The following is a 26,931-nucleotide window of genomic DNA, read 5'->3' on the forward strand; positions in this document are numbered from 1 at the left end:
CCCCCCTGCCAAGTTCTTGTCATGTTCATAACAATAGAGAGAATTTTTCATTCACTCATCTTACAAATATTTTTTTTGAATACTTACTACATCCCAAAATCTTTTAGGGGGTTGGGCTACAGACGTGTGTTGTCCCCACCAAGAGTTCATAGTCTTGTAAAAATAGAATTACAGGGGTGCCTGGGTGGCTCAGTGGTTAAGCCTTCAGCTCAGGTCATGATCCCAGGGTCCTGGGATCCAGCCCTGCATCAGGCTCTGTGCTCAGCAGGCAGCCTGCTTTTCCCTCTCCCACTCCCCCTGCTTGTGTTCCCTCCCCATCTCTGTCATATACATAAATAAAAATCTTAAAAATATAATTACAAAACTATATGTAAAAGTTGTAATAGAGATTTGTCTAAAGTGCAGCACGAACAAAGAAAAGGAGTGTCAAATAGCTTCCTAGGATGGTTTCACAAAAAAGGACTTTTAGAACTTTTTCTAGACATGGGATTAATAGCAAGATTTACTTAAAAAAAGAGAAAGCCATCTAACAAGCGATGGAAAGGTCTGAAGGGCCCTAATTTGAGCTGAGGAAAACTCTGTTAGTCATCATTCCTGGTCAGAGGATGTTTTTGAACAAGAACTATGCTAAGCACTGGAAGAGAAACAGGAAATAATAAAACAATTTCTGCCTGCAAGAAGCGATTGCATCTTGTAAAGAAGATGTGACATGTCTACAAGTAACAGCAGATCAACTGTGCCAAATAACATAGAAGTAAAAGCAAAATATTTAGAGAGTTCATTGGCAAAGTAAAATCTGTGAAGCTTTGAGAAACAGATCATATATAGAAGAAGTGACATTTGAGCCAGGTCTTAAAAGATGTGTAATATTTCATGGTTTGGAAATCAAAGTTTATTCATGTTCAGACACATTATTGGGTGTCTATCACATAAATACAAGATACTATTCCTGACAGACCCTAGCCCCTGTACACTGAGGACCCTCAATAATGGAAGGTAGAAAACATTTTATTGAGCATCTTCTACGTGTCAAGTACTTTTCTAGCCTCTTTACATACGCTTAGTCATTGACCATTAAAACAAGCTACAAGGTTAGAGACTTTACAGGTGAGAAAACTGAAGGTCATTGAGAAGTCACACATAGAAATGGAAAAACAGCTGAGATTCTTACCTAGGTCTTTGTAAGTCCAAACCACATGTTTTACTAACTCTGTTCTAGTATAAGGTCATATATCATTCTGTGTGTCTATAGGAATCATGTTTGAAGAGTTTCAAAAAAGTTAAGAGACAGTTTTGTCACTATGCTTTTAGGTTATTTAAAGAAATAGTTTAAAAATTTAGGACTCTCGTTCTTTCTTGCTCTTTTACAATGCACATGCTCTCTCTCAATAGTGTATCTTCAACCATATACTTAATAAATGTCAGGTATGCACAATTAACTGCGTGTTCTGGATCTAGAACTTGATAGTACATATACTTTCTTCTGATGATTTACCTTATTTACCCTGGGCGAAATTTTTTCTCTTTCCCAGATAAAGCCTGTCTTCTCATAGAAGACCCCATAAACATCCTTTAGCATACCTCAATATAATATGTTCCAGCTATAAACACGTGAGAGCATGGGGCACAGAGCGAGGGGGAGAAAAAGTTGGATTTTGCAACTAGTCATTATTGCACTTATCCACTGATATGCTCCCAAAAAAAACCAAGTTCAGGTAGTGCTCCATATTCTTTCTACCCACACTCCCCCGGAGAGTCACAATTAAAGACTCTTATAAATCCCATCATTAAGAAACTATTTATCTTCTGTGTATCTTGATTTAATTAAGTCTTATCCAAACTTATTTGACCCTTTTTTTCATGGAGCACCAATTAACATATCTCAGCACACTCATGTACAACAAACAGTTCTTTGGGAAAGCTGGTATTATGCAACCTCTGAAGAAACTGAGACTCAGGAAGATTATACAGTTTGCCTATGGTCACCAAACTGGTTGGACACATAATCTGGACTAGAAGTCTGGTCACCTGACTTTTCATGGTAATACTTCCTTTCCTTCTAACCAGAAATCCTAACCCATATAATTGTATTGAGAAACAAGAATGGTTTTATTATCTTAATTATCTCTAGTATTTCAAAATCCTTTGGAAAGATGAAGTATTGAGTAGTCAGATCACCTTGGTTACAGGGAAATTCCTTAGTGGTTGATCTCATTTTGCTGTGTGGTAACTATTGTAATGAAATCAGTAAATTTAGGAAGACATTTTGATCTGGTCCTTGACTATGATAAGGAGAGACTTTAAAACTATTCTGAAGGAAAAACAAAGAACTTAAAAACTCCTGTATCTTACTAATTTATTTATTTACTTGTTCTTTCCAAAATGAGCTTCAAGTAATTTACATGAAGATTGCAATTCAAGTGGATTAAAAAAGAAAGAAAAGATAGAATAATCAAGATAAAGGAAAATAAAACCAAAAGTAAGATTAACATTTGACAACAGACAGTCCAGCACACCCACCAAATGCATGTACAGAATTCTGTACATTTGCTCAAGATGGACCACAAAATTTGTTCTATGCTTCTCTTGGACTAAAATAATTGTCTATAAGTTTCACTGTCTGTAACATCAGATAAAGGCCAGTCCCTCAAAAGGTGGGATTTTCCAAGCACTGAGACCTTCGAGCAATGTTTCCCATGGTTGGGTTCCCCTTCAAGAGGAAATTGTGCAATATGGTAAAAACTATCCCCAAGGATATTTAATAGCTGTAATAGCAAAAGCAAGTCATGTATAACAGCTTATAGTTTTATATAATTCAAAGTCCTATGGCCAAAGAACAATTTAGTAAAAGCATCTCTGCAAAGACCCAAATAATATATTTTTTGGTAGTCCAGGTTAAAGGATAGATTTTATAGTAACTAGAGAAATACATGAACTACATATTCTTTCTTGAAATTGTTTTTTTGCCACCAAATTTTTAGTAAGTACAGGTTTCAGCTAAGATTTTTGACTCCCAAGTCTTTTAATCAGTAAGTATTTGCAAATATTTGTTAACCTCTTTCAATGTGCAAATCACTAAATCAGGTGCTATGGCTACTATATTGTATGCGACATAGCCCCTGCCCTCAGGGAGGTCACTGTCTAATACAGGAGGGTAGATGAATACAAAATAACTATAGGAAAAGACACTATATGTCATAAAAACCATTAAAATAGCACAGAGTATTGAAAATATTTGGGTGAGGATGATCTCTGATGAGGAAGGCAACGAGAAATTCACAGAGGGAAGAGGCTTTCAAAAGACTGATGAGACTTTTATGGTTAAAGATAAAGTATAAGAACATTTTGGATGGAGTCATGAGTAAACGGATGGTTGAATGTATGGGAAAGGGTAGGCATGGGCTGGTTAATATGAATAAAAAGAGAAAGGTACAAGGTTTCTTTTTTTTTTTTTTAAGATTTTATTTATTCATTTGACTGACAGAGATCACAAGTAGGCAGAGAGGCAGGCAGACAGAGAGGAAGGGAAGCAGGCTCCCCGCCAAGCAGAGAGCCCGATGCAGGGCTCGCTCCCAGGACCCCGAGATCACGGCCTGAGCCAAAGTCAGAGGCTTTGACCCACCGAGCCACCCAGGCGTCCCAGGTACAAGGTTTCTTCAGGGAATAACAAATGGCCAATTGTAGAACCCTGTCTAATAATTAGATAATGTTAAAACAGCCAAGTTTTAGGGACTCGTGGGTGAGAGAGAATAGGCACAAAGCTATTCCCTTTTGTTACTGGTTCCCTCAAAAAGAAAAGAAGAAGGTTACATGTTTGCCTGTCTGGAAAAAGTTTTCTGTTGGTGCCTCCTCAAATAGAAAATGCTAAATAATTTTAAAATACCATTAAATGAGAGAAAAAAGAGCGTGGAATTAGAAGCCTTGGTACTTCCCTTTAGTTTTCTGATTTAATCTTCATAGCCATCCTGTAAAACTCACTTGAGATAGTATCATCACTATCTTACAGATGAAGAAATCAGATCACAGCAGGATTAAAAATCCTATTTTAAAATTCTTACCTAACATTTGCCTGGTAAAAGGAGAATCAGAACTCCCACTGGCATACTTTCTACCTGTTATCCCAGATGAAGACAAAGGTGGGAACATGAATAGATTATTAAAGTGAAAAGCTGCTCTTTATAATTTGTGTTTTTATATTATATAAGTGGCTTCATGTCACACCAGATAACACCACTACATGAGCCATAAAGGTAATCATCCCTGTCATCATCATCATCACCATTCCTAGCTATTAAACAATTAATATGTGCTAAACTCTGTGCTGAGCACTTTACAGACATTATCTTATTGAATCTCTACAACAACATAATAAGGTAGGTGCCAATACATGAATATACCTTATTATAACTATAAGGACCATATATCTAAAATTTCTTAGATAGTTTCAATTTGGAATATTCTTTTGTTGTCTACATAAACCATTAAAACAGTACTAGAAATTCTAGTTTCATGGTATCCGGTACCAACCTACAGACTGTTCTTCATATCCCAGAAGCAGTCCAAAAGTCATATATCTGAATTTTGGTTATGACTATTTGCCTTGATTTACTTTATCCAGCAGTAAGGCTATTTGTTATAAGCAATCCATACTCTCTAGATAGATGATTGGTTGCCAGGAGCAGAGAATGGTTGTAGAATTGGGTCAGACCAACAGTTCTCATATAGGATCTATTCTGCTCCTTTGATGATCACTTCAGTATCATGACTTTAAATAAGGTCTGTACATTGGGCTCCCGAATTTATATCTCCAGCTCCTCCCCTTCCCTGAACTCCAGACTTGACTATCTAATTGCTAGCTCTTCATCTCCACTTAAATGTCTGATAGACAGCACAAAATTTAACATGTCTTAAATTGAGCAACTGATCTTACCCTCCCTACCCAAACTTGCTCCTCCAGCAGTCTTCCCTATCTTAATAAGTGGAAAATCTTCTAGTTGTTTGAACCAAAAACCTTGGAATTAACCTTGACTTCTCTCTTTCATATCCATATTTAATGGGCAAATCCTATTAGTTCTACCTGCAAAATATATGCACAACTCAGATGCTACTGACTAACTCCACCATTACCACCCTCATGGAAGCCACCATTAACTCTTACCTGGATTGCTTTAGTAGTCTCCCAGCTTGACTCGATGCCTCCATTTTTGCCTTCCCTCTATGTCCTTTAATAAATCGTTTTTAAAAACAATTGGCACATCATGTCACTTCAAAAACCCACAATAACTTCATATCAAAATAAAAGGTAAAATCTTTGCAATGATTCTAATCAACATCTATAGGATTTTTTAAAAAGAAATGATGAGCATTAAGGAGGGCATGTGATGTGATGAGCACTGGGTATTATATGCAACTAATAAATCATTGAATACTACATCAAAAACTAATGATATACTATATATTGCTATATGTTGGCTGTGGAATTTAAATTCAAAAATGAAATGGACAAAGTGATTCTAAAATTGATATGAAAAGGCAATAGAACTGGAAAAGCCAAAACAATTTTGAAAAAGAACAAGGTTGGAAGACTACTACCAGAGTTCAAGACAATATATCCAAGACAGTGTGGGAACTGGCAAAAGGATAGACCCATAGTTTAATGAGACAGAATAGTCCAGAAATAGACTCACTCATATGATCAATTGATTTCAAGAAAGGTACAAAGGCAGTTTGATGAAAAAAGGATAATCCTTTCAACAAGTAATGCTGCAACCATTGAATATTCATATTAAAAAAATGTAGAAGTAAAAAACAATTAAAGTAAAAATCTCCCAGTCCATTTCTTGCATCATATGCAAAAACTAACTCAAAATGGGTCATAGACCTAAAACTATTAAAGTCCTAGAAGAAAACATAGAAAATCTTCATGATCTTGAGTTAAGGCAAGATTTTGTAGATCTGACACCAAAAGCATAATTCATAAAATAACAAGTATCTAAACTACCCTAAATCAAAATTAATAACTTCTACTGTTCAAAAGACACTGTTAAAAAATTGAAAAGACAATCCATAGACTGAGAAAATCATGTATCTACTGTCCAGAATACATAATGAACTGTTAACATTCAATAATAAAACAGATAACCCAAATTTTTTAATGGGCAAAATATTTACACAGACACTTCATCCAAGAAGATATACACAAGGGCAAATAAGCATGTGAAAAGATGCTCAACATTATTAGTCATTAGGGAAATGCAAATTAAAACCACAATAGGTACACACCAATTAGATGGCTTTTTGTAAGAAAAAGCTACTGGCAAAGCTGAAGAACAACTAGAACTCTTATATATTAATGAGGACAGTCATTAATGATAGCACATCTATTTTGGAAAATAATTTGGCACTTCGTTTTAAAGTTAAACATACACATACTATATAACCCAGCAGTCAGACTCCTAGGTATTTACACAGGTGAAATGAAAGTTAACAGTAAAATTTAGGTTCACACAAAAATCTGTGCACAAATGTTTATAGTTGCTTTATTTGTAGTCACCAAAAACTGGAAACAACTCAAGTATCCGCCTAGCTGGAGAAGGAGTAATCAAACTGGTATATCTATACAATGGAATACCACTTACCAATGAGTAAGAATGAACTACTGATATAGTTGACAACATGAATGAATTTCAAATGCATTACACTAAATGAAGGAAGCCATTTATATGATATTTATGACTAGATTTATATAACATTCTAGAAAAGGCAAAACTGGGGACCGAAAACAGATCAGAAGTTGCCGGGATCTGTGAATGAGAGAATTAATTGTATGTAGGGGGAAGGAGGGGAGGTGACAGAACTGTTCTTTATCTTGATTGATGATGATGGTTATGTAAATATATGCATTTATCAAAACTCACAGAACTGTACATTTAGAGGGATGTGTTTTATTTTATATATATTACACCTCAATTTTAAAATGGGGGAAAGAATCATTCTGTGGGCTACTCAAAGCCATGTATGATTTACTTACCCCTCTCCTTTGATTGCTCTCTAACCAGCTCCATCCCCCTCTTTTCCTGATCTTTCTGCTCCAACCACAGTGGCTGTCTTGCTCTTCCTCAGTCAAGCCAGACACCAGAGCTTGGCAGTTATTGTGACTTCTGCCTGTAATACTTCTTTCTCTCTGATCTAAATGTCCATGTGACTCCCTCTCTCTTTTAGGCCTTTTCTCACTGGCCTACATTTTTTTGCTTATTGAGGTTTATAGAGTTGCTGGTTTGATTTTGTGGGTTTTTTTTTTTTTTTTAAGATTTATTTATTTGAGAGAGGAGGAGGAGGAGGAACTGTGCTCCTGGGAGAAGGCCCAGGGAGAGAATCTCAACAAGACTCCCCACTCAGTGTGGAGCTCAATGCTGGGCTCCTCGGTCAAGGGGCTTGATCTCAGCACCCATGAGATCATGACATGAGCCAAAACCAAGTGTTGGAGGCTTAACCAACTGAGCCGCCCACCCCAAGGCTTACGGAGTTTAAAGTTGTACCCCTCCCTCCTTTCTACCAGCCTCCCTGCACTCTTCAAAGCACTTATCACTTTGTGACAAACTATACATTTTCCTGTATGTGTATTGCCTTTCTTCCACCCTAATAAAATACAGCCTCCACGTAAACAGAATTTTTAGTATCTACAGTGTTCTCCGTTATTTTCCTATCATTTAGAACAATGCCTGGCACATAGGAGGTGCTCAGTAAGAATTCGTGGAATTAATAACTGTTAGCTTTAGCCTATTTCAAACTCTGCTTCAACCAGTGATAAACTGTTATTTGATGGGTACTCATAGAAGCCTAGAAGATAATATGTGCATGCCATGTATGTATGTATTTGTATATGTGTGTGTATAATTTAAGTCAGTCCTTGATTTTTATTGTAAGAAATTGGTGTGAATATATATTATTTTTCCTGTTTAAAAAAATGTAATTGTGTAGAAACTGTCTTTTCTGGGTGTCTGTCTTTACTACCAAATTTCACTTGAAAGGATTCCCCATTTCTCATCCCTCAGATGTGAATGTTTTGAGTATTTGTATTTTTTAGTAAAACAAAAAGTCCAAGGTCAATCTTTATTTCCAACGTATACTAGGTTTTCTTGCTTTGTTACAAACCTAAAATAATGCAAATAAAAAATTATATTTGTTGAGCAAACCAAACTGAAGTTTAACAATGGTGTTTATACTGTGACTGCTATTCAAATGTAGGTGTCCTTTATGTCATTGTTTTATAACAGTGTTTACTTATATGAGGCCTTTGTTTTTAGCCAGTATATTTGAAACTGAGCTACTGATGTATGTTTGTTCTTTTTTGCCAGTAAAACTTGGGTATTCAGATCCCAAGGTTGCCAACTTACCTAATATCTCTTCATTGTTTTCCACATTGGGACCACTGGTGTGGGATATCTGAGGTCTGTTTCCATTCTGGGGAAAAGCCCTAGAGAGTAGGTGCATTGAGGAAGCAGATATTGTCTGCACAATGAGTGTGGTAATGAGCTACTGTTGTTTATTCTTCTGTAGTATAATTGGTTGAGTTCAGACAATAATGTAGCCTCTGTTGTTATACTGTGCAGGGAAATGTCAAAATAGAAAGCAAGCAGACAGGTGGATTAAGGGGAGGACAGGAGGAGAAACCAGGAAATATCACATTAAGTTCTGATTTAAAGTAGGAGCAGAGGGATTATAATAATGATAACAACACCAACAACAACTGTCATCTGTTGAGCACAGTATTACATCATGAGGTTCCATGCTAGGGACTTACTGAGTGCTGGCCATGTGTCAGCACTTGCTAAGTGTTTTATAAACATTACTGCACTTTATACTAAAACCTTTTTGAGAAAGGTATTATCAGCCCTATTTCTTTATATGGGTTAGCTGAAGTTCATGCCTAATAGCCAAGATTTGAACCTCTGTCATAGCCAAAGCCTATTTCCTAGCCATACATCACATTTAATTATTTAAGTTTTTTAAACTGCAGTATTAGAAGTCAGGATAGTGATTAAGGAAGATAATTTCTAGGAAGGGGACAAAAGGACTTCTGAGATGCTTGATCAGGGTGCCACTTAAATAGGTATGTTCACTTCTGAAAATTTATCACGTTGTACACTGTTGCACACTATCTCTATACAATGCACTTTTTCATATCCATGTTATATTTCAATAAAAACTTTGAAACAATGACAAAATACATAACTTTGGACAAAAAAAGCATTGTACAATATAATAATGATTCAAGTTTTGTTTAAAAAAGCTTAAAATAGATATATTTATATTAAAATATGCACAAAAATTGATGAAGAGTGTGGTGATGAAAAAGTTTTAGAAATAAATGGTGGTGATAGTAATACAACATTGTGAATGTACTTAAGGCCACTAAATTGTACACTTAAAAATTGTTAAAAAAATTAATAGATGTAAACACTCAAATGATAGCAGTGGCTATCTCTTGATGGTGAATATGGAAATTAATTTTTTTTTGTTTTTTTTTTATTTTATTTATTCATTTGAGAGAGGGAGAGAGCATGAGAAGGTGGAGGGGGAGAGGGAGAAGCAGACTCCCCACTGAGTGGGGAGCCCGATGCAGAGCTCAATCCAGGACCTTGGGATCATGACCTGAACCAAAGGCACACACTTAAATTAACCATCTGAGCCACCCAGGCGCCCCTGAATATGGAAATTAATTGTAATTCTTTTCTTATTTATTTTTGCAGTGATTATATACATTATTTTTATAATCAGGAAAAATATTTTTTAATCTCAAAGACATAGTATTTTTTAAGTTTTTATTTTAATTCCATTTAACATATAGTATTATATTAGTTTCAAATGTACAATATAGTGATCCAACAATTCCATACATCACCCAGTGCTCATCCTGATAAGTGCACTCCTTAATCCCCATCACCTATTTCACTCATCCCGTAGCCACCTCCTCTCTGGTAACCATCAGTTTGTTCTCAATAATTAAAAGCCTGTTTCTTGGTTTGTATCTTTCTCTCTCTCATTTTTCCCCTTTGCTCATTGGTTTTGTTTCTTAAACTCCACAAATGTGTGAAATCATATTGTATTTGTCTTTCTCTGACTGATTTATTTCACTTAGCATTATACTCTGTAGCTCCATCCATGTTGTTGTAGGATTTCATTCTTTTTTATGGCTGAATAATATTCCATTGTATATACCACCTCTTCTTTATCCATTCTTCAACTGATGGATACATGGACTGCTTCCATATCTTGGCTATTGTAAATAATGCTGCTGTATAAACATAGGGGTAGGGTGCCTGGGTGGCTCAGCTGGTAAAAGTGTCTGTGTTGGGCTCTACTCATGATCCCAAGGTCCTGGGATCAAGTCCTGTGTCAGGCTACGCTCAGCGGGAAGCCTGCTTCTCCCTCTCCTTCTGCTGCTTCCCCTACTTGTGCTCTCACTCTCTGTCAAATAAATAAATAAAATATTTAGACGAAATAAATCAACATAGGTGTGCATGTATCTCTTTGAGTTAGTGTTTTTGTATTCTTTGAATAAATACCCAGTAGTGCAATTGCTGGATTGTAGAGTAGTTCTGTTTTTAACTTTCTGAGGAGCCGCCATACTGTTTTCCAGAGTGGCTGCATCAGTTTACATTCCCACCCAGCAGTGCAAGAGGGTTCCTTTTTTTCCACATCCTTGCCAATACCTGTTGTTTCTTGTGTTGTTGATTTTAGCCATTTTGACAGATGCAAGGTAATATCTCATTGTAATTTTGATTTGTATTTCCCTGATGGTAAGTGATGATAAGCATCTTTTCATGCGTCTGTTGGCCATCAAAGACATACTTTTAAAGAACCATGGTGTTAAAAAATAGTCAAATGAAGGATGCCTGCTCGGTTGGTACAGTCTTTTAAGCGTCCAGCTCTTGGTTTCAGCTCAGGTCTTGATCTCAGGGTCAGGAGATTGAGCCCTGCACCCAGTTCCACATTGAGCATGGAATCTGCTTGAGATTCTCTCTCCCTTGTTCTCTGCCCCTCCCGCTCACACGCTCTTCCTCTCTCTCTTTCTCTCTCTAAAATAAATAAATAACTCTTTGAAAAAAATAGTCAAATGATACCACTTAGTAGTTTTGAAAATGTACACAACTCTAATCCACAGAGGTTGTTTATCCCTACAAGCAACTCTTGGTTAGTCCTTAAAGGACATGTATGTAGAAAATTAATCTGAAAGTTGATGCAGGAAAAAGTCAGACCTCAAAGAAAGGAATGATTAGTTCTTGGTTACTAGAGGTAGAGCCCATGAGAGTCAGATTCTTTTAACATTTATTTAGCACCAGCTGTGTGCTTATCACCATACTGAACATTTCTGCATGTTATTTCAGTTAACATTTTAGTTTATTCCTTCTCTTATCAAATACATATTGAGTATCTATTCTGTGCTATGCATTACTCTTGGAATAAGAAGACATGTTTCCAGTCTTACAGAGGTTGCAAGCTAGTGGGAAAGCCAGACATTAAATAACCATGTACAGTATAGAGAATGCTGTAATAGACATAGTACAACTGGAATTTAATTTTGATAAACACAGGTTCATCTATTAATTGGGTTATTAATATATGACAGTGCTACTAAAATAGTTTAATATTTGAAAATATTCATCTGAAACTCATTGCTGACCAAAACACCAATATTAGATAAATTTCTACTCATGCTATCCAAGGAAGGAAGGAGGGAAGGGCAAAAATAACTGGTTTAACTTCCTATTATTCTGATTTTTGGATTAAATTTCTTATGTCACCATTTCTTGGTCTCAATTTCCCCATATAAAAATGAGATTATAGGACTACTTAACCAGCACAACCCCAAGCAAGCATTCACTGGAGCCTATTATATATCACACACTACACTGGAAACTTCACATATGTCATATATGTGATTCCCATCTTTTATAATCCCCTAAGGTAGGTGATATTATCCTGTGCCTCAAGAAGGAAAATTACTTGAGAGTCATAGCTTTTACTATACACTGCAGAAATTCTTAGTGTTTTTTTTTTTACAAATACTTAAGTATTACAACCAACCAAATTATCCTGAATGACATAGAGTTACTTTCTTATTGGTACTGTTGTCTGAGCAAACTTTGTTTCTCTGTTTATTTTAAATACATTTAAGGGGATAAGGGGGCAGAGGAAGAAGCAGACTCCCCACTGAGCAGGGAGCCCAATGTGGGGTCCGATCCCAGTACCCTGGGATCATGACCTGAGCCAAAGGCAGATGCTTAACTAACTGAGCCACCCAGGCATCTCTAATTATTTTTTTCTAAGCTTTTTTCCCCACCTATTTTTTTTAAAGATTTATTTATTTTGCACACAGAGATCACAAGTAGGCAGAGAGGCAGGCAGAGAGAGAGGAGGAAGCAGGCTCCCTGCTGAGCAGAAAGCCCGATGAGGGGCTTGATCCCAGGACCCTGGGATCATGACCCGAGCCAAAGGCAGAGGCTTTAACCCACTGAGCCACCCAGGCGCCCCTCCCCACCTCTTTTATTGTTTTTTTTCCCCTAGTTTTTTAGTCTGATTCTTCCTCCCCCGCCCCCCCAAAGTAAGGTCTACACCCAATGTGGGGCTTGAACTCATGACCCTGAGATCAAGGGTCACATGCTCTACTGACTGAGCCTATTCTTATTTGTTCTTTTCCAATAATATAAGAATTTTAAGGCTATGAATTTCCTCTGAGCACTGCTTTGGATGAATCCCATGAATTCCAACATGATGTGTTTCAACAATCATTGTTTTCTAGATATTCTGTGTCCTTTATTTATAGTTCCCCTTGGCCCAAGAATTGTTTAGTAGAATTTCTTAAATATTTTTCCCCCAGTTGGAAGAGTGACACTAACTTTGAAAATTGCTGTTAAGGATTTAGAGAACAGAAATCCTAATTTCTCTCACTCATGTTACATGATTATAATAGTTGTAGATTTGGATGCCTGGGTGGTTCAGTCATTTAAGCCTCCAACTCTTGATTTCGGCTCAAGTCGTGATCTCAGGGTCATGGGATCGGGCCCCATATCGGGCTCTGTGTGCAGCACAGAGTCTGCTTGTCCCTCTCCCTTTGCTCCTACGCTTGCTTATGCTTGTTCTCTTTCCTTCTCTCTTTCTCTTTCTCAAATAAATAAATAAATTTTGGGGCGCCTGGGTGGCTCAGTGGGTTAAAGCCTCTGCCTTCGGCTCAGGTCATGATCCCAGGGTCCTGGGATCGAGCCCCACATCGGGCTCTCTGCTCAGCAGGGAGCCTGCGTCCCTTCCTCTCTCTGCCTGTCTCTCTGTCTACTTGTAATCTCTGTCAAATAAATAAATAAAATCTTTAAAAATAAATAAATAAATAAATTTTTTAAAATAGTTGTAGATCAATTGAGGGAATATTTTGTTTTTCTATTGATGACAAACTGGGAACATGAAAATGTCAAAGTAACCAGGCAAGAATATAACTGATAATGAGCATGCCAGTACCAGACTTACTTACCTAAGGAGCCTTCTGAGGTACAGGAAACAGAAAGTTTTTCGTGAGTTTCTGCCATAGATTCCTACATCAGAGACCTTCTAACTTCCAGTGGAGTATCCAATGGAATGTATCATGAATGTGAAATTATGCAATATTATAGGTCGAGAACTAGGAAACCTGGGTTCAAGCCCAACTCTAGCCATGAGATCTCTCAACAGTATACTCCACCTATTTGAGGTATTCTTACCTGTGAAATGAAGAGTTTGGGCCATCTCTAGATCCAGAAATCTGGATTTGGCCAAATCCCACAGCAAGTTAGTGACAAGGCTGGAACTAGGACTATGTTCTTCTACCTCCAATAAACCTGATATTTTAATTTCTCTCCATTCCATTCCACTTTCTTTTTATTGTAGCAACATATATATCTATAATAGAAATTTGCCTTTGTAACCATTTTTAAGTGTACAATTCAGGGGCATTAATTATATTCATGATGTCATGCAGCCATCACCACAATTTCCAAAGTTTTTCATCACCCCAAGTGAATCTTCCACTCCATTTTGATGTTAATAAAATATTTAGTATTCTACAAACTCTTTAATTATTTTGACTTGGAAAATGTATGTTTTTCAAATACATTATTTACATGTGTGTCTTTTGTAAAGGTTTCTAATAGCCTTAATTCATACACTAGAAAGGAAGCAATTGGGTATTTGATGCCTCTTTCCTAAATCACAAACACCTGAGCCCTTCAGTAAAAAACAATTAAATTACATTTCTTTTCTATGTGATTATCTATCAGTTTAATAATACATGTCATCAAGGTGGGACTTATTTTAATTAATTGCTTATTGAGCTAATATTAAGAATATGAAAAACATGATTCTATTGTCAAGCATCAGGCTCGGTTAATAAATGGACTCGATGAGTTAATACAAAGCAGCAGCTTTCTTCTAGGCTCTCCCTGCCCCACTTCCCACAGTCCTATCACACACTTTGACACCTGGTTTTTGCCTTCTTTAGGCCATCCGGCTCTCCTTAGAGCAGGCCCTGCCTCCAGAGCCAAAGGAAGAAAATGCTGAACCCGTGAGCAAACTGCGGATCCGAACCCCCAGTGGAGAGTTCCTTGAGCGGCGGTTCCTGGCCAGCAATAAGCTCCAGATTGTCTTTGATTTTGTAGCTTCCAAAGGATATCCATGGGATGAGTTCAAGTTGCTGAGTACCTTTCCTAGAAGAGACGTAAGTTCATATGCCTGTTTTAGGAAATGTGTCCAGTGGGAGATATCCCATTATTAGGGCTGGACAAAGTAGCCCAAGAAAAGTCCCATGGTACAGCCTACTACAAGACCACACACCTAGGAGTATTTTGTTTTGCACACCATTCTCTCCTCAGCCTTCAGAGAAGGTATGTATCCAGGCTGACAGACTTGTGCCCAGGAGCCTATAGAAGAAATTAGGTACTAGGTCTTTCTTCCTTCCTAGCTGTTTCCCCTATTTCAGCATCCATATAAGCTCTCCCAAGATCTCATCTCTATACACCTCAGAGTAGATCAGAGAATTGTGTGCTTAACAGCTTAACAATTCAGTCAGGGTCAGTGATTATAGGTTCACTAAGTCATGCTAAACCAAGAGTATTTTGTGATTTGATAGTTCTTACTATCCTGGAAAGTCACAGAGGGTGACTTATATTCACTGTATTTCTGTATTTCAGCAAGGTATTTGATGGTCTCTAATAGTGTCCTGGGGCAAAGTAGAAAGATGTAAATCTATAGTTAGGTAGTTTCGTTGCTGATTAAATGATGGTATACAAAAAGTGTTGACTAAGTGATTGTCCTCTCCCTAGAGGAAACCAAGAGGTTCTGTATTTAATCCTTTATTACATACCATGCTTATTGGACCTTATACGAAGACTTTATCAGATTTATGGATTATGAAAAATAAGATTCAAGAAAACCTCAAAATACTAAAATAATAAACAAAAATGAACCTATAGGAATTTTACAGAAATATTTAGAGATAGAAAGAGATTCCCACATTAGATTTAGAGAATTAATTACTCACATTTGGGATGGAAAGACCACACATTATCAGAGGTTATGTTTGAATTGAGCTGAATATACATTATTGTGTTGTAGCTGCTAACAAAATGCTAGCTGCTTTTTTGGAGGTATAATCCCAACAAGAAGATAACTTAATGGTCCTATTCAACTATGAACTAAGATAAACTTGCCCACAAAGAGCCCTTAGACTCCATGCTAAAGCCTGAAGAAAAAAAGAGCGTGTCCACAGCAGGGCTAATGGGAAGATGAGGGAACTGGGAATCATATCATTTGAAGAACATTTCCTCTAAATATGGAAAAGCCATGGGAGACTTGATTGTTGTCTTCAGCTACTTGAAGGCCTGCCATGAAAAAGAGGGATCTTACTTTGTGAGTTTATAAGGACAGAGAACTGAGACCAATGACTTGAAAGTTACAGGAGGCAATTTTGGCCCAATATAAGAAAGTATTTTCTAAGGAGGGAATGAATATCTTGTGTTGTGAAGTAGTGGTTTTCCTGTCATTGGAGAAAACCAGCAACTACTAAATGATCCCTTTTCAGCAATACTGGACTTACATGGAGAAGGATTCATTCCCAGTGTTCCTACTTTAAGAGGAATGGGGCTTAGACTAGCTTACCTCTAAGATACACAGTAAATCTTAATATTCTGTGATTCCATTTTGATCTAATAATTATGAGATCTACTAACTTAGACTTCATTTAAAACACAAAACCAAGGGACGCCTGGGTGGCTCAGTTGGTTAAGCGGCTGCCTTCGGCTCAGGTCATGATCCCGGCGTCCTGGGATCGAGTCCCACATCGGGCTCCTTGCTCTGCAGGGAGCCTGCTTCTCCCTCTGCCACTCTGTCTGCCTGTGCTCACTCTCTCTCTCTCTCTCTCTCTGGCAAATAAATAAATAAAATCTTTAAAAAAAACAAAACAAAACACAAAACCTAGAATTTGATTAAGGTTCATCTTAGTCCCTCACAGTGACTGTCAGATTTGCAAAGCAGAGACAGAAACCAGCGGTATATGTCTAGCCCTACCACTCAGCCACAAAATTCCTAGGTGGGATGAGGATCCTACTACTTATGTCTAAGCCAAGGAAACTAGAATGGACCAGAGGTGCTGCCATTGGCTCCTCTCTCACTAGCCCCACCTACTGCTCCAAGCTCTTCCTCTTTGTTCATATATAACACACACAGACATGTCCAGGGAACACATATGTGTACATGCTTTGTGTACTGCATAGCCAGGTAAGAAACTAATTCTGACACTCAAGTTAAACTATAAATGTGTAACAACTTAGGGAAGAGCCACTAACAAGGGGTTCAATATCACCCTGGTTCTCATACTTACTGTTCTGTGATGAATCTATAATGAACATCTCTCTTAAAGAATTTATAAAATTTAGGAGCTAACTTAGTTAACTTAGTCTCTCCCAATTCTTGGTTTGTTCGTTTGTTAAATTTAAGTATAATTAACATATAACTTTATATTGGTTTCAAGTGTACAACATAATTCAATATTTGTGAACACTGCAAAATGATTGCCACAATAAGTCTAGCTAATATCCTTTGTCATATGTAGTTACAAAATTTTTTCCCTTGTGATGAGAACTTTTAAGATCACAACCCTTGGTTTTAAGGCACTCGCACTCGGCTTCTGGGCCTTTCATTTGGAAATGAAAGTACTAGAAGTGATGGAGTCTAAGGACTTTGCTGGCTTTTAAAATTAAACTTTATTTTCTTTCTAATTAATTTTTAAACCTGATTACTGGAGGTAAGGTGAGGGGGAACAATCTCTAAAGAAGCTGGATTTTATGGTCAGTATTAATGACCTCTTCCCACAAGGTAGAAATGTAGGCTATAAGTTGCTGCCGCAAATAAATAAGGGAACTGTGAAGTGAAATGCAGAAGGCTCTTGGGCCTGCTTCCTGCCCACCTAAAGTTCTACTGACCCAACACTCAGCCTTTTCAGTGCAGACTGTGTTCACTATGAATTTGCCCTAAATGTAGGGTCAGTCACCTAGTCTTAGAGAAAATGCACTCTTGATTTAAATCTCAATCATTCACCCTTTACTCTGCTGAAGGACACTATTCAATCCAGATAACAGTCTCTTCTCGAAGTGTCCCTTTCATCCCTGTCCTATTTCTACTTTAAGGCCAGTTTAGATCATGTTTGTCCCAGTTTCCCAGAGGAAAAGTCTAACCAGAGGCTTGATTCTCTAGGAAGAATCAAGAGCTTCCTGATATCCATTACAGGTCCATTTTATGGTCCTTGGTCAACCTGATATTATCTGCACAGAGTGATTTTTCTAAAGTCCCATTCTGATCTTTCCCTTTCTTGTTTAAAAACTCATTAATAGTTCCTTATAGCCCTAGGATAAGGATAGACCACTTAGAATGTTTTTCAAAAACTCTTCACAATCTGGTCCATTACCTCCCTTTTCCACTTTAAGTTCTGCCTCTCATTACATATTTCTATCACCAGGAGAAAAGAGATTGCTCGCTATTCATGGAAGATACAAGAGACTCTCATGCCTCTGTGCTCTGGAACTGTGTTCTCTCATCCTTGAATATCCACCCTCCCCACTTTTCCTGGCCTGTTTGACCTCATCTTTTAATGACTAGCTCAAATGTCATCCTCTTTCAGAAGCCCTCCCCTTCTCCCAAGCTCCTCACCTGTGTACCCATTGCAGTTTGTATATTCCTCTCTCATAGCAGTCCTGTTGTTCAATAATTTTTTTTACAAAGGCTGTCCATATCATGTTCATATCTACCTCCCCTGAAGTTCCCAGCATGGTACCTCACACATAAGCATTTAGTTACTGTTTTCAAATGGTAATGCTCTCCAGTCTGACCTAAATCCCTGATTCCAGAGTGACCTAGGGAAGCTGTTCCCAATGAGGAAAGAAGCCCTAGGCCCACCCAGATTCTAGACCTAGACCTAAAGCCCACCCAGGACTCCTTAGACCTCCTAGAGCCAGGGATAGGGTGAGAGTTAATAGCCCTTCATCCTTGTCTGAATACTCTTTCAAGTCAAATGACTAGTGTTTTTGCAAGGCTATTCTGTAACAGCCATCTGTGTCTGCAAGGATTAGGATCTAATTTGCAAAAGTCATCTTAAATTACAACCAAACTAAAGACTGTTAAAAAGCACATCTTAAGACCTTCCCTCTTTAATAACAAATAACATAAGACTTAACTCCGGGAGTCTTATTGTGTCTTCAGCCTTTTCTCCACAAAGCAGAGACTGATTTCTCAGCGTAGGACATAGTAAACATTCTTCTGCACCCCACCCCCAATCAAAACAATACTTCATGTTAAGATTTTCCAGCTGTCCAACTATTTACTAAATGTCTGGTGGGTATACCACTGAACTGAGCACTGTGGGATGACCAGAATAGAAGCAGACACAGACCTTCCTCAGAAAAGCTGATTGTCAGGGTGCTGGGAACATTGAGTTACTTGATTTTTGTTGTTTTGCTGTCTGTTTTGCTAATAACAGTTACCAAGAGAAGTAATATTCACTACCAGGGCTTTGGCCATTTTTTTAAACAAAGATTTGATTTATTGAGAGAGAGCGGTGCACACAAGCAGGGGGAGAGGGGCAGAGAGAGAAGAAGCAGACTCCTCACTGAACATGGAGCCTGATGCGGGGCTTGTTCCTAGAACTCTGGGATTATGACCTGAGCCAAAGGCAGATGCTTAACCAACTAAACCACCCTGGTGCCCCAAGCTTTGGCCATTAAGCTCTCTACCTCTTGGATGTTGTAGAGCTATGTGAACATCAGTGGCCCATTTGCCTACTTGGGCATTGAGAGGTAGTTGGTATTGAAGTAGTTGAGTCCCAAATTTGAGGAATGATCCTAACCCCTACTACTACTCCCCCCTGCCTCTGAGTCAGAGCAAGGGGCCCCTGCCAGCTGCCTGGTTCCCCTTTGGACCTACTGGGCACTGGCCCAGTGCTACTCAGTCAGTGTGAGGTTGTTAGTAACTTCCCCCAACCTTCCTTTTCCCTTTTCCCTCCTTCTTTCCCACCCCTCCCCTTCTTTCTAGTCCCATTTTATCCTTTTTATTCACTTCCCTTCTTTCTACTCTTCCCTCCTTCTTATCTTTTTAATCCCACATCTCTTTCCCCCTTCCTATGTTTTCCTTCTTTTGCCTACTCCTATGCACATCACTCAGAGAAGCTCTACCTGCAACTGGAAGGTGTGGTGTTCTGTTTATAACATGACTGGGGAATACTGGGGAAGGAGGATGGTAATGGCAGATTAGCTTTAGGACCAGTGAGTACCCTGTGTGTCTTGTCACTTCTATGTAATCACACAGCCCTCATTCTTCCCAAGAGACTATTTCTTCCTCTAGATCTGTAGATGTGAACCCCCAAGAAGACAAACATTTATGCATTCCAAAATACGATATCAGACATTTTATATTCTAAAAGTAATGAATGTATTTATATTTTTCTCCTGCTTTCTAGTCCCCCCCCATAATGATAGCTTATCATTTTGTTCTTCCTCCATCTGTGTTTAAAGGAAATGTATAAACAGGCTTCTAGCAGGGTTTTTCAGAGTGAAAGGCCCTCCTTAAGTGTTTGTTTAAATTAACTGGGGGGAAAGCCTTACAAATTTAGAGTATGTGGATTCCTTCCTCTGTCACCCATCCACCTTTATTTCATTAAGCACTAAGATCAGCAGTGGGAACACAGTGCTGAGAAAAGTGACACAGTTCTTACCCTTGTAGAACTTACAGTTATCCACAAACTACTGTTGGATGATGTTTGACTTTATCGATAACACAAGGATATCCAATTTGTCACATAAGGAAAGATAAGTAGTTTAATTTGCATTTCATTCATATATTTGTTCTTCCATATGGCAGAACATTTGCTGAGCAGCCACTCTGCCAACCTCCATGCGACGCTAATGATACAGAAATAAAAGAAATTGTTACTGACCTTGAAGAGTTCACATTCTAGCGAAAACACATTTAAAGCAAATTACATTACAAATTATACCCATAGTTGGAAGGACAGGTAATTTTAGCCTGCAGTGGTAAGGGAAGGCATTACAAAGGAAATGAATTTAACCTGAGCCTTGCACAGAGAGATCCTGGGTAAGTGGAAACAGAAAAACATAGTTAAAAATAAAAATTTTGGTTGTAGTTAGACCTATATCTGAATCCCACTCCATCAGATACCTGCTGTAATGCATTGGGCAACTTACTTGGCCATGCTGAATGTTTATTTCTTCACCTTTCTTTCTTTGAAAGGAAAATAGTAATATCTAGCTCAGAGTTACGGTAAGAAATAAGTGAATATAAGCTACAACCACATAGTGAGCAGTATCTGCTATAATTGTCTTAAGTGGAGAGAGGTAGAAGAGGTAGGAAAGGCTTATAGCTAAAGAAAGCATGATAGCAGTGAATTCTTTCTTTAGAGCAATGATGGATATTTAGTTAAAAAATACCCAAATGTTCTAAACCAGACAAAATAATGTATCATTAGAATCATTAATATATTTAAAAGGAATCTCTGAGATATCAAGGCCAATGCTGTCATTTTACAGATGCAAGAATCAAAGCATGATAAAACAATACACTTTGGGGCGCCTGGGTGGCTCAGTGGGTTAAAGCCTCTGCCTTCAGCTCTGGTCATGATCCCAGGGTCCTGGGATCGAGCCCCACATCGGGCTCTCTGCTCAGCGGGGAGCCTGCTTCCCCCACCCCCTGCCTGCCTCTCTGCCTACCTGTGATCTCTGTCTGTCAAATAAATAAATAAAATATTTAAAAAAGAAATACACTTTACTTATGTCACATGATAAATAGCAGAGTCAACTCTAAAACCCAAGTTTTCTTATGGCCATTGCTTTTTTTTTTTTTTAAGACTTTATTTATTTATTTGACAGAGAGAGATCACAAGTAGGCAGAGAGGCAGGCAGAGAGAGAGAGAGAGAGGAAGGGAAGCAGGCTCCCCGCTGAGCAGAGAGCCCGACACGGGGCGGATCTCAGGACCCTGAGATCATGACCTGAGCCGAAGGCAGAGGCTTAGCCCACTGAGCCACCCAGGTGCCTCTGGCCATTGCTTTTTAAGATCACTGGCTCCTTTTAAAACTCTGCTAATAGATTACAGAGCTCCACTTTAAAATTAGAGTAGAAAATAAATAAAATAAAATAAGAGCAGTAGGACAATAAAACTACAAAATCAACATTAGAGACCATGTAATAAATGCAATAAATTGCAGCTCCAAGCACCAATTTTTTTTAAAGATTTTTATTTATTTATTTAACGGAGAGAGATCACAAGTAGGCAGAGAGGCAGACAGAGAGGGGGAAGCAGGCTCCCCGCTGATCAGAGAGCCTAATGCGGGGCTCGATCCTAGGACCCTGGGACCGTGACCTGAGTTGAAGGCAGAGGCTTTAACCCACTGAGCCACCCAGGCGCCCCCAAGCACCAATTTTTAAAATATTCTGCATTTCAATGACTTTCATATGTTAATGCCTCTAATATTGCAGTGGGATTGATTTTCAATTTATATTAGACTGTCTGATTAAAAAAAAAGAAAGAACCAGAAGGAAAAACTTTAATACCATTGAACTACCTATATCTTAAAAGCTTTGTTTTTAAGATAAAGCAAGATGAGGCATCTAATCAGTGAGATACATGTTAAAGTTACCACTGCTGAGCTTGCTCCATTCCCTCCAGCTTTTATTTTTTTTTCCTTCAGGGATTTTAATATCACTATATCTAATTATTTGAGGTTTTCCAATATCCCTAAAAGATCAAGATTTAGAGAATAAGAACAATGATTGTGGAATGGAACACAACTGACATCTAGTCGGTCACAATATCAGTCTGCCTCCAAACTTCTCTCAAATTTGTTCTTTTCCTCTCCTTCCTTTTCCTCTCCTTCCTGACTGTCCCCACTACTCAAATCTTCATAGCTGGATTAAATCTATGGCTTCCTTCCCCTTGACTCCAGTCCTGTGTACCCCACCTCCTGTCGATCCTACCCACTGACTCTTGAGTTATTTTTCTGAAACATAGATTTGATGATAATCTTATCTCCTTCCTGCTTAAAAGGCATCAGTGGTTCTAGTGGGCAACAGTCCAAACTCTTTACCAAAGCATACACAATCTCACCTATCTCCTCTTCTTCTCAGTTCTTCTCCCTCCCATTACTTCCCCACCACATGCATTTCGCCATTAAGCCACAAAAAAAATGCTTGACTGGAAGAAGCCAAGAGATTGTACTGAGGTGCAAAATGCATTTACAGAGTAATCTTAGTCCTTTTCTTGTCAGCTTGGAGAGGTAGCAAGGCAGGTGGTATTAGTGTCAGTCAACAGGTGGCGAAAGTGAGGGCCTGAGGTAGCATGGCTTGTTTGAGAGCATACATGCAGTTGATGACTATGGAGGACTACAGCCCAAGACTCTCAGTTGCTGTATTTTCAAAAATGATATTACAGGGACGCCTGGGTGGCTCAGTAGGTTAAGCGGCTGCCTTCGGCTCAGGTCATGATCCCAGAGTCCTGGGATCGAGTCCCACATCAGGCTCCTTGCTCGGCAGGGAGCATGCTTCTCTTGCTGCCTCTGCCTGCCTCTCTGCCTGCTTGTGTGTTCTCTCTCTCTCTCTCTGGCAAATAAATAAAATCTTTAAAAAAAAAATGATATTACAAGGAAAGATGTCTCTAGAGTATTTTGACCACAGGACACTTGAGTTTATAGGTAGAAGTCATCTGGCAAACTGTTTACATAATATTTACAACAAAAGAAACTAGGTAACAAAAGATTTAAAAGAATAATATAGCTACTTCTTAAATAGGTCTTAAAAACTCTAATCTGTTATATTAGCAGTCTAATTAAAGAGGAAAAATACAAAATCTTTAAAAAAAAAAAAAAAAGGCGGGGGGGGGCATCTGGGTGGCTCAGTGGGTTAAAGCCTCTGCCTTCGGCTCAGGTCATGATCCCGGGGTCCTGGGATCGAGCCCCGCGTTGGGCTCTCTGCTCAGCAGGGAGCCTGCTTCCCCCTCTTTCTCTCTGCCTGCCTCTCCGCCTACTTGTTGTCTCTGTCTGTCAAATAAATAAAGTAAAATCTTAAAAAAAAAAAAAAAAATATATATATATATATATATATATAAATATATATATAATTTTCTATTCTGGAACACTGAAAAGAAATTTAAAAAAAAAAAGGCTACCTGAGGTGGATATATAATTTTCTAAATTACAAGTTTTAGTAATGAAATAAGCATCCTATGCCTTAACAATGCCTTAAACACTGAATCAAACTGGAAACACGGTTTTTAAGTGTCTCTATTGTTGGAATGATTGAGGAGATGGAATAGAGGGAAGGCAGTGATAATAGAGGTGGAACATTGGACTGGGAATCAGAAAGGTTAGCTGGGCAACCTTGAACAAGGCACATCTCCCTCTCTAAATCTCAGTTTTCTCCCCTATAAATTAGAAGCAATAAATAATGCAATGTATATAAAAGTGTTTTGTAAACTGTGGGATGCTGTCTACACATGAAAAGTAATGATGATCATTAGCCAAACGTTCAGAATAAAAATTTTTTAATAATAGTATGGCACTATTCTCAGTGCCATATACATGTTATCTCATTTAATCCTAAAAACATAGGGGAAGGGAAGGAGAAATAAAATAAGACGAAAATAGAGAGGGAGACAAAGTATAAGAGGCTCTCAACTCTAGGAAACAAATTGGGGGTTGCTGGAGGGGAGGTGTGTGGAGTAATGGGTAACTGGGTGATGGCATTAAGGAGGACACTTGATGTAATCAGCACTGGGTATTATATGCAACTGATGAACCACTAAATTCAACCTCTGAAACTAATAATATAGTATATGTTAACTAAACTGAATTTAAATAAAGAAAAGAAAAGATAACAAAAACTATTGTGAGGGTAAATATGCATCCTGTCCTCACTGAGATGGGGAAACTCAGGCACGAAAGAGGTTAAATAACCTGCCCAATGTCATAGTAAATATCAGAACCAGATACAAACCTAAGTGTGTGACTCTGGAGCTGTGCTCCTAATTCCTATGCCATCATGCTTCCTGATTTATTCCAAGGAAGGATTAAATTAGTGAGGTAATTTATCATCTAGAAAAATACTTTAAATGTATAAATGAAGCCCAGGTTTTTTGTGGGTTTTTTGAAGCTCGGTTTTATACATTTGTAAAAATTTCATCTTCTGATTTTTTCATATTGTCTTTATAATTCCTATTACAGAGGCACAGCCAGATGTAGGTAAAGTATACACTTAGTTGTATTTCACACTCTGTTTACCAACAGACTTTTTATTTTTCGAGGCACTGTGCTAAATGCCAAAGAATAAGGCATGGTCCTTGCCTTTGAGAATACCCTGGCTTCTCATACAAAAAATAATCTTCATAATGCAGTTCATGCAGTGGGTTCTAAGAATAGTCAGACAGAAAGGGCACTAGAAGTCAAAGTTGATTAAAATTCCTGCTGACCTGGGTGATCAGGAAGGGCTTTGTATAAGAGGTAGCAGATGAACCAAATTTTGAGATGGATAGGATTTTTGTTGGACTGATAAGGGGAAAACATTCTCTAGCAGCCAGGACAGCTTGAAGAAAGAAGGTAATGGTAGAAAGCACAAGGCATGGCTAGAGTGCAGACTAGATTAGTTGAAAAATGGAACTTGTAAAGTTCTAGGAACAGGAACTATATGAAACCTAGACTACGAGGCAAGGGAGCTTGGCTTTATTTCATGTAAATTTGTTGAGCAAAGTAATGACATGGCCATATGGTTATCATCAAAGTAAGATTACCCATACGTTATCTCATATTTTAAAAATTCACATTGCCTAGCACATTGTAGGTACTCAAGATGTGTCAGTCTTCTGATCTCTTCCCTTACTAGCCTCATTATCTAGGTGATCTCATTCAGTCTTGTGGCTTTAAATGTCATATATACAGTTATAACTCCAAAAGTGTGTGTCTTCAGCCCAGGCTCTACCCTGAACTCTAGATATTTTTACACATAATTGGCTATTCAACACTCCCACCTTATGTCTAATTGACATTTCAAATTAAACATAGTCAAAACTAGGGGCTGCTGAGTGGCTCCATTGTTAAGTGTCTGCCTTTGGCTCAGGTCATGATCCCAGGGACCTAGGATCAAGCCCTGTGTCAGGCTTCCCGTTCAGCGGGGAGCCGGCTTCTCCCTCTGCCGCTCCCCCTGCTTGTGTCCTTGCTCTCTCTCTCTCGCTCTCTCTCTTTCTATCAAATAAAATCTTTTTTAAAAATAAAATAAACATAATCAGAACTAAACTCCTGATTCCTACCCGTCCGCAAACCTGTTCCTCTCATATTCTTCCTCAACTTATTAAATGGCAAATTCGTTCCTTTTTGTTTTTAAGCAGGACATTATTATATTTGAACATACAACTTCTGTACAAGCAAAACATCACAGTAAAATGATGGTGAGAGCACGTGGTATGTAATTTGCAATGCATGGCAAATGGTTAACATCCTTAGTCATAAATGATGTCTTAGAAACCAGTACAAAAACACTAATATTCTGAGGGAAATGAAAAAGAAAACACAGAGGAAAATGAAATAATAAGTGACTAGTAAGGTATAAAGACATAGGAAGATGACTGAACTGAACAGTAAGAGAAGAAAAGCAATTTTTTTGTAATACCACATTGTCAAGGATTAAAACACTGAAATGTAATGTTCATACTGTTTAAGAAAACAGATGTCTTATAAACAAACACTGGGAGACAAGATTGATGAGGACAGTCTACACCATTTGGGGAAAATTTCTACTTTTGACTCAGAATATAAATTTTGGATATACTTTTCTATATAAGAAGTAAAAATATTATCCTTGACAAATTTCTGTGCCTTTTGAAATCTGGAAAAAGATAATTTTTTGTCAATCAATTTTAAATTTACCCTGTAATAAGTGAAAATTATAAATGTTTTTCAGACCAGAAACCTTAGAGTTATTGTTGACTCCTCTTTCATTTCTCCATTCAACTCATAAGCAAATTCTGTTGGTTTTACATTCAAAATATATTCTAAATCTACTTCTCACCACCTCCACAACTAACCCTAGGACAAGCTACATTAATCTCTTGGCCAGATTATTGCAGTGGTATCTTAACTGGTCGCTCGGCCTCCACCCATGCAACTCCCCTACCCCTTCAGTCTCCTTTTCTGAAAAACAGAGAGACTTTAAAAATATATATGTAAGGCAAATCATATCATTTCTCAAAACCCTATCATGATTCCCCATCTAATTCCAGGCTTTTAAAAGGCCCTCCCTGATATGACTACCTGGTATTTCTCTGACTCCCCTCAATCTTTTCCAGTCACCTTGGCATCC

General features: G+C 38.0%; 1 protein-coding gene across 2 annotated transcripts in view; it reads left to right on the forward strand.

Moving 5' to 3' along the window:
* The window catches only part of FAF1 (Fas associated factor 1), a 464,195-nt gene that overhangs the window by 406,031 nt on the left and 31,233 nt on the right, over positions 1-26,931 (forward strand). For both annotated transcript variants that reach the window (XM_080801413.1, XM_080801414.1), the window contains one exon: positions 14,531-14,746. In XM_080801413.1, the coding sequence (XP_080657539.1) occupies positions 14,531-14,746 (216 nt within the window). The remainder of the gene's footprint in view (positions 1-14,530; positions 14,747-26,931) is intronic.

This window comes from Martes martes (genome assembly GCF_963455335.1).
Source record: "Martes martes genome assembly, chromosome: 4".
Lineage (NCBI taxonomy): Eukaryota > Metazoa > Chordata > Mammalia > Carnivora > Mustelidae > Martes > Martes martes.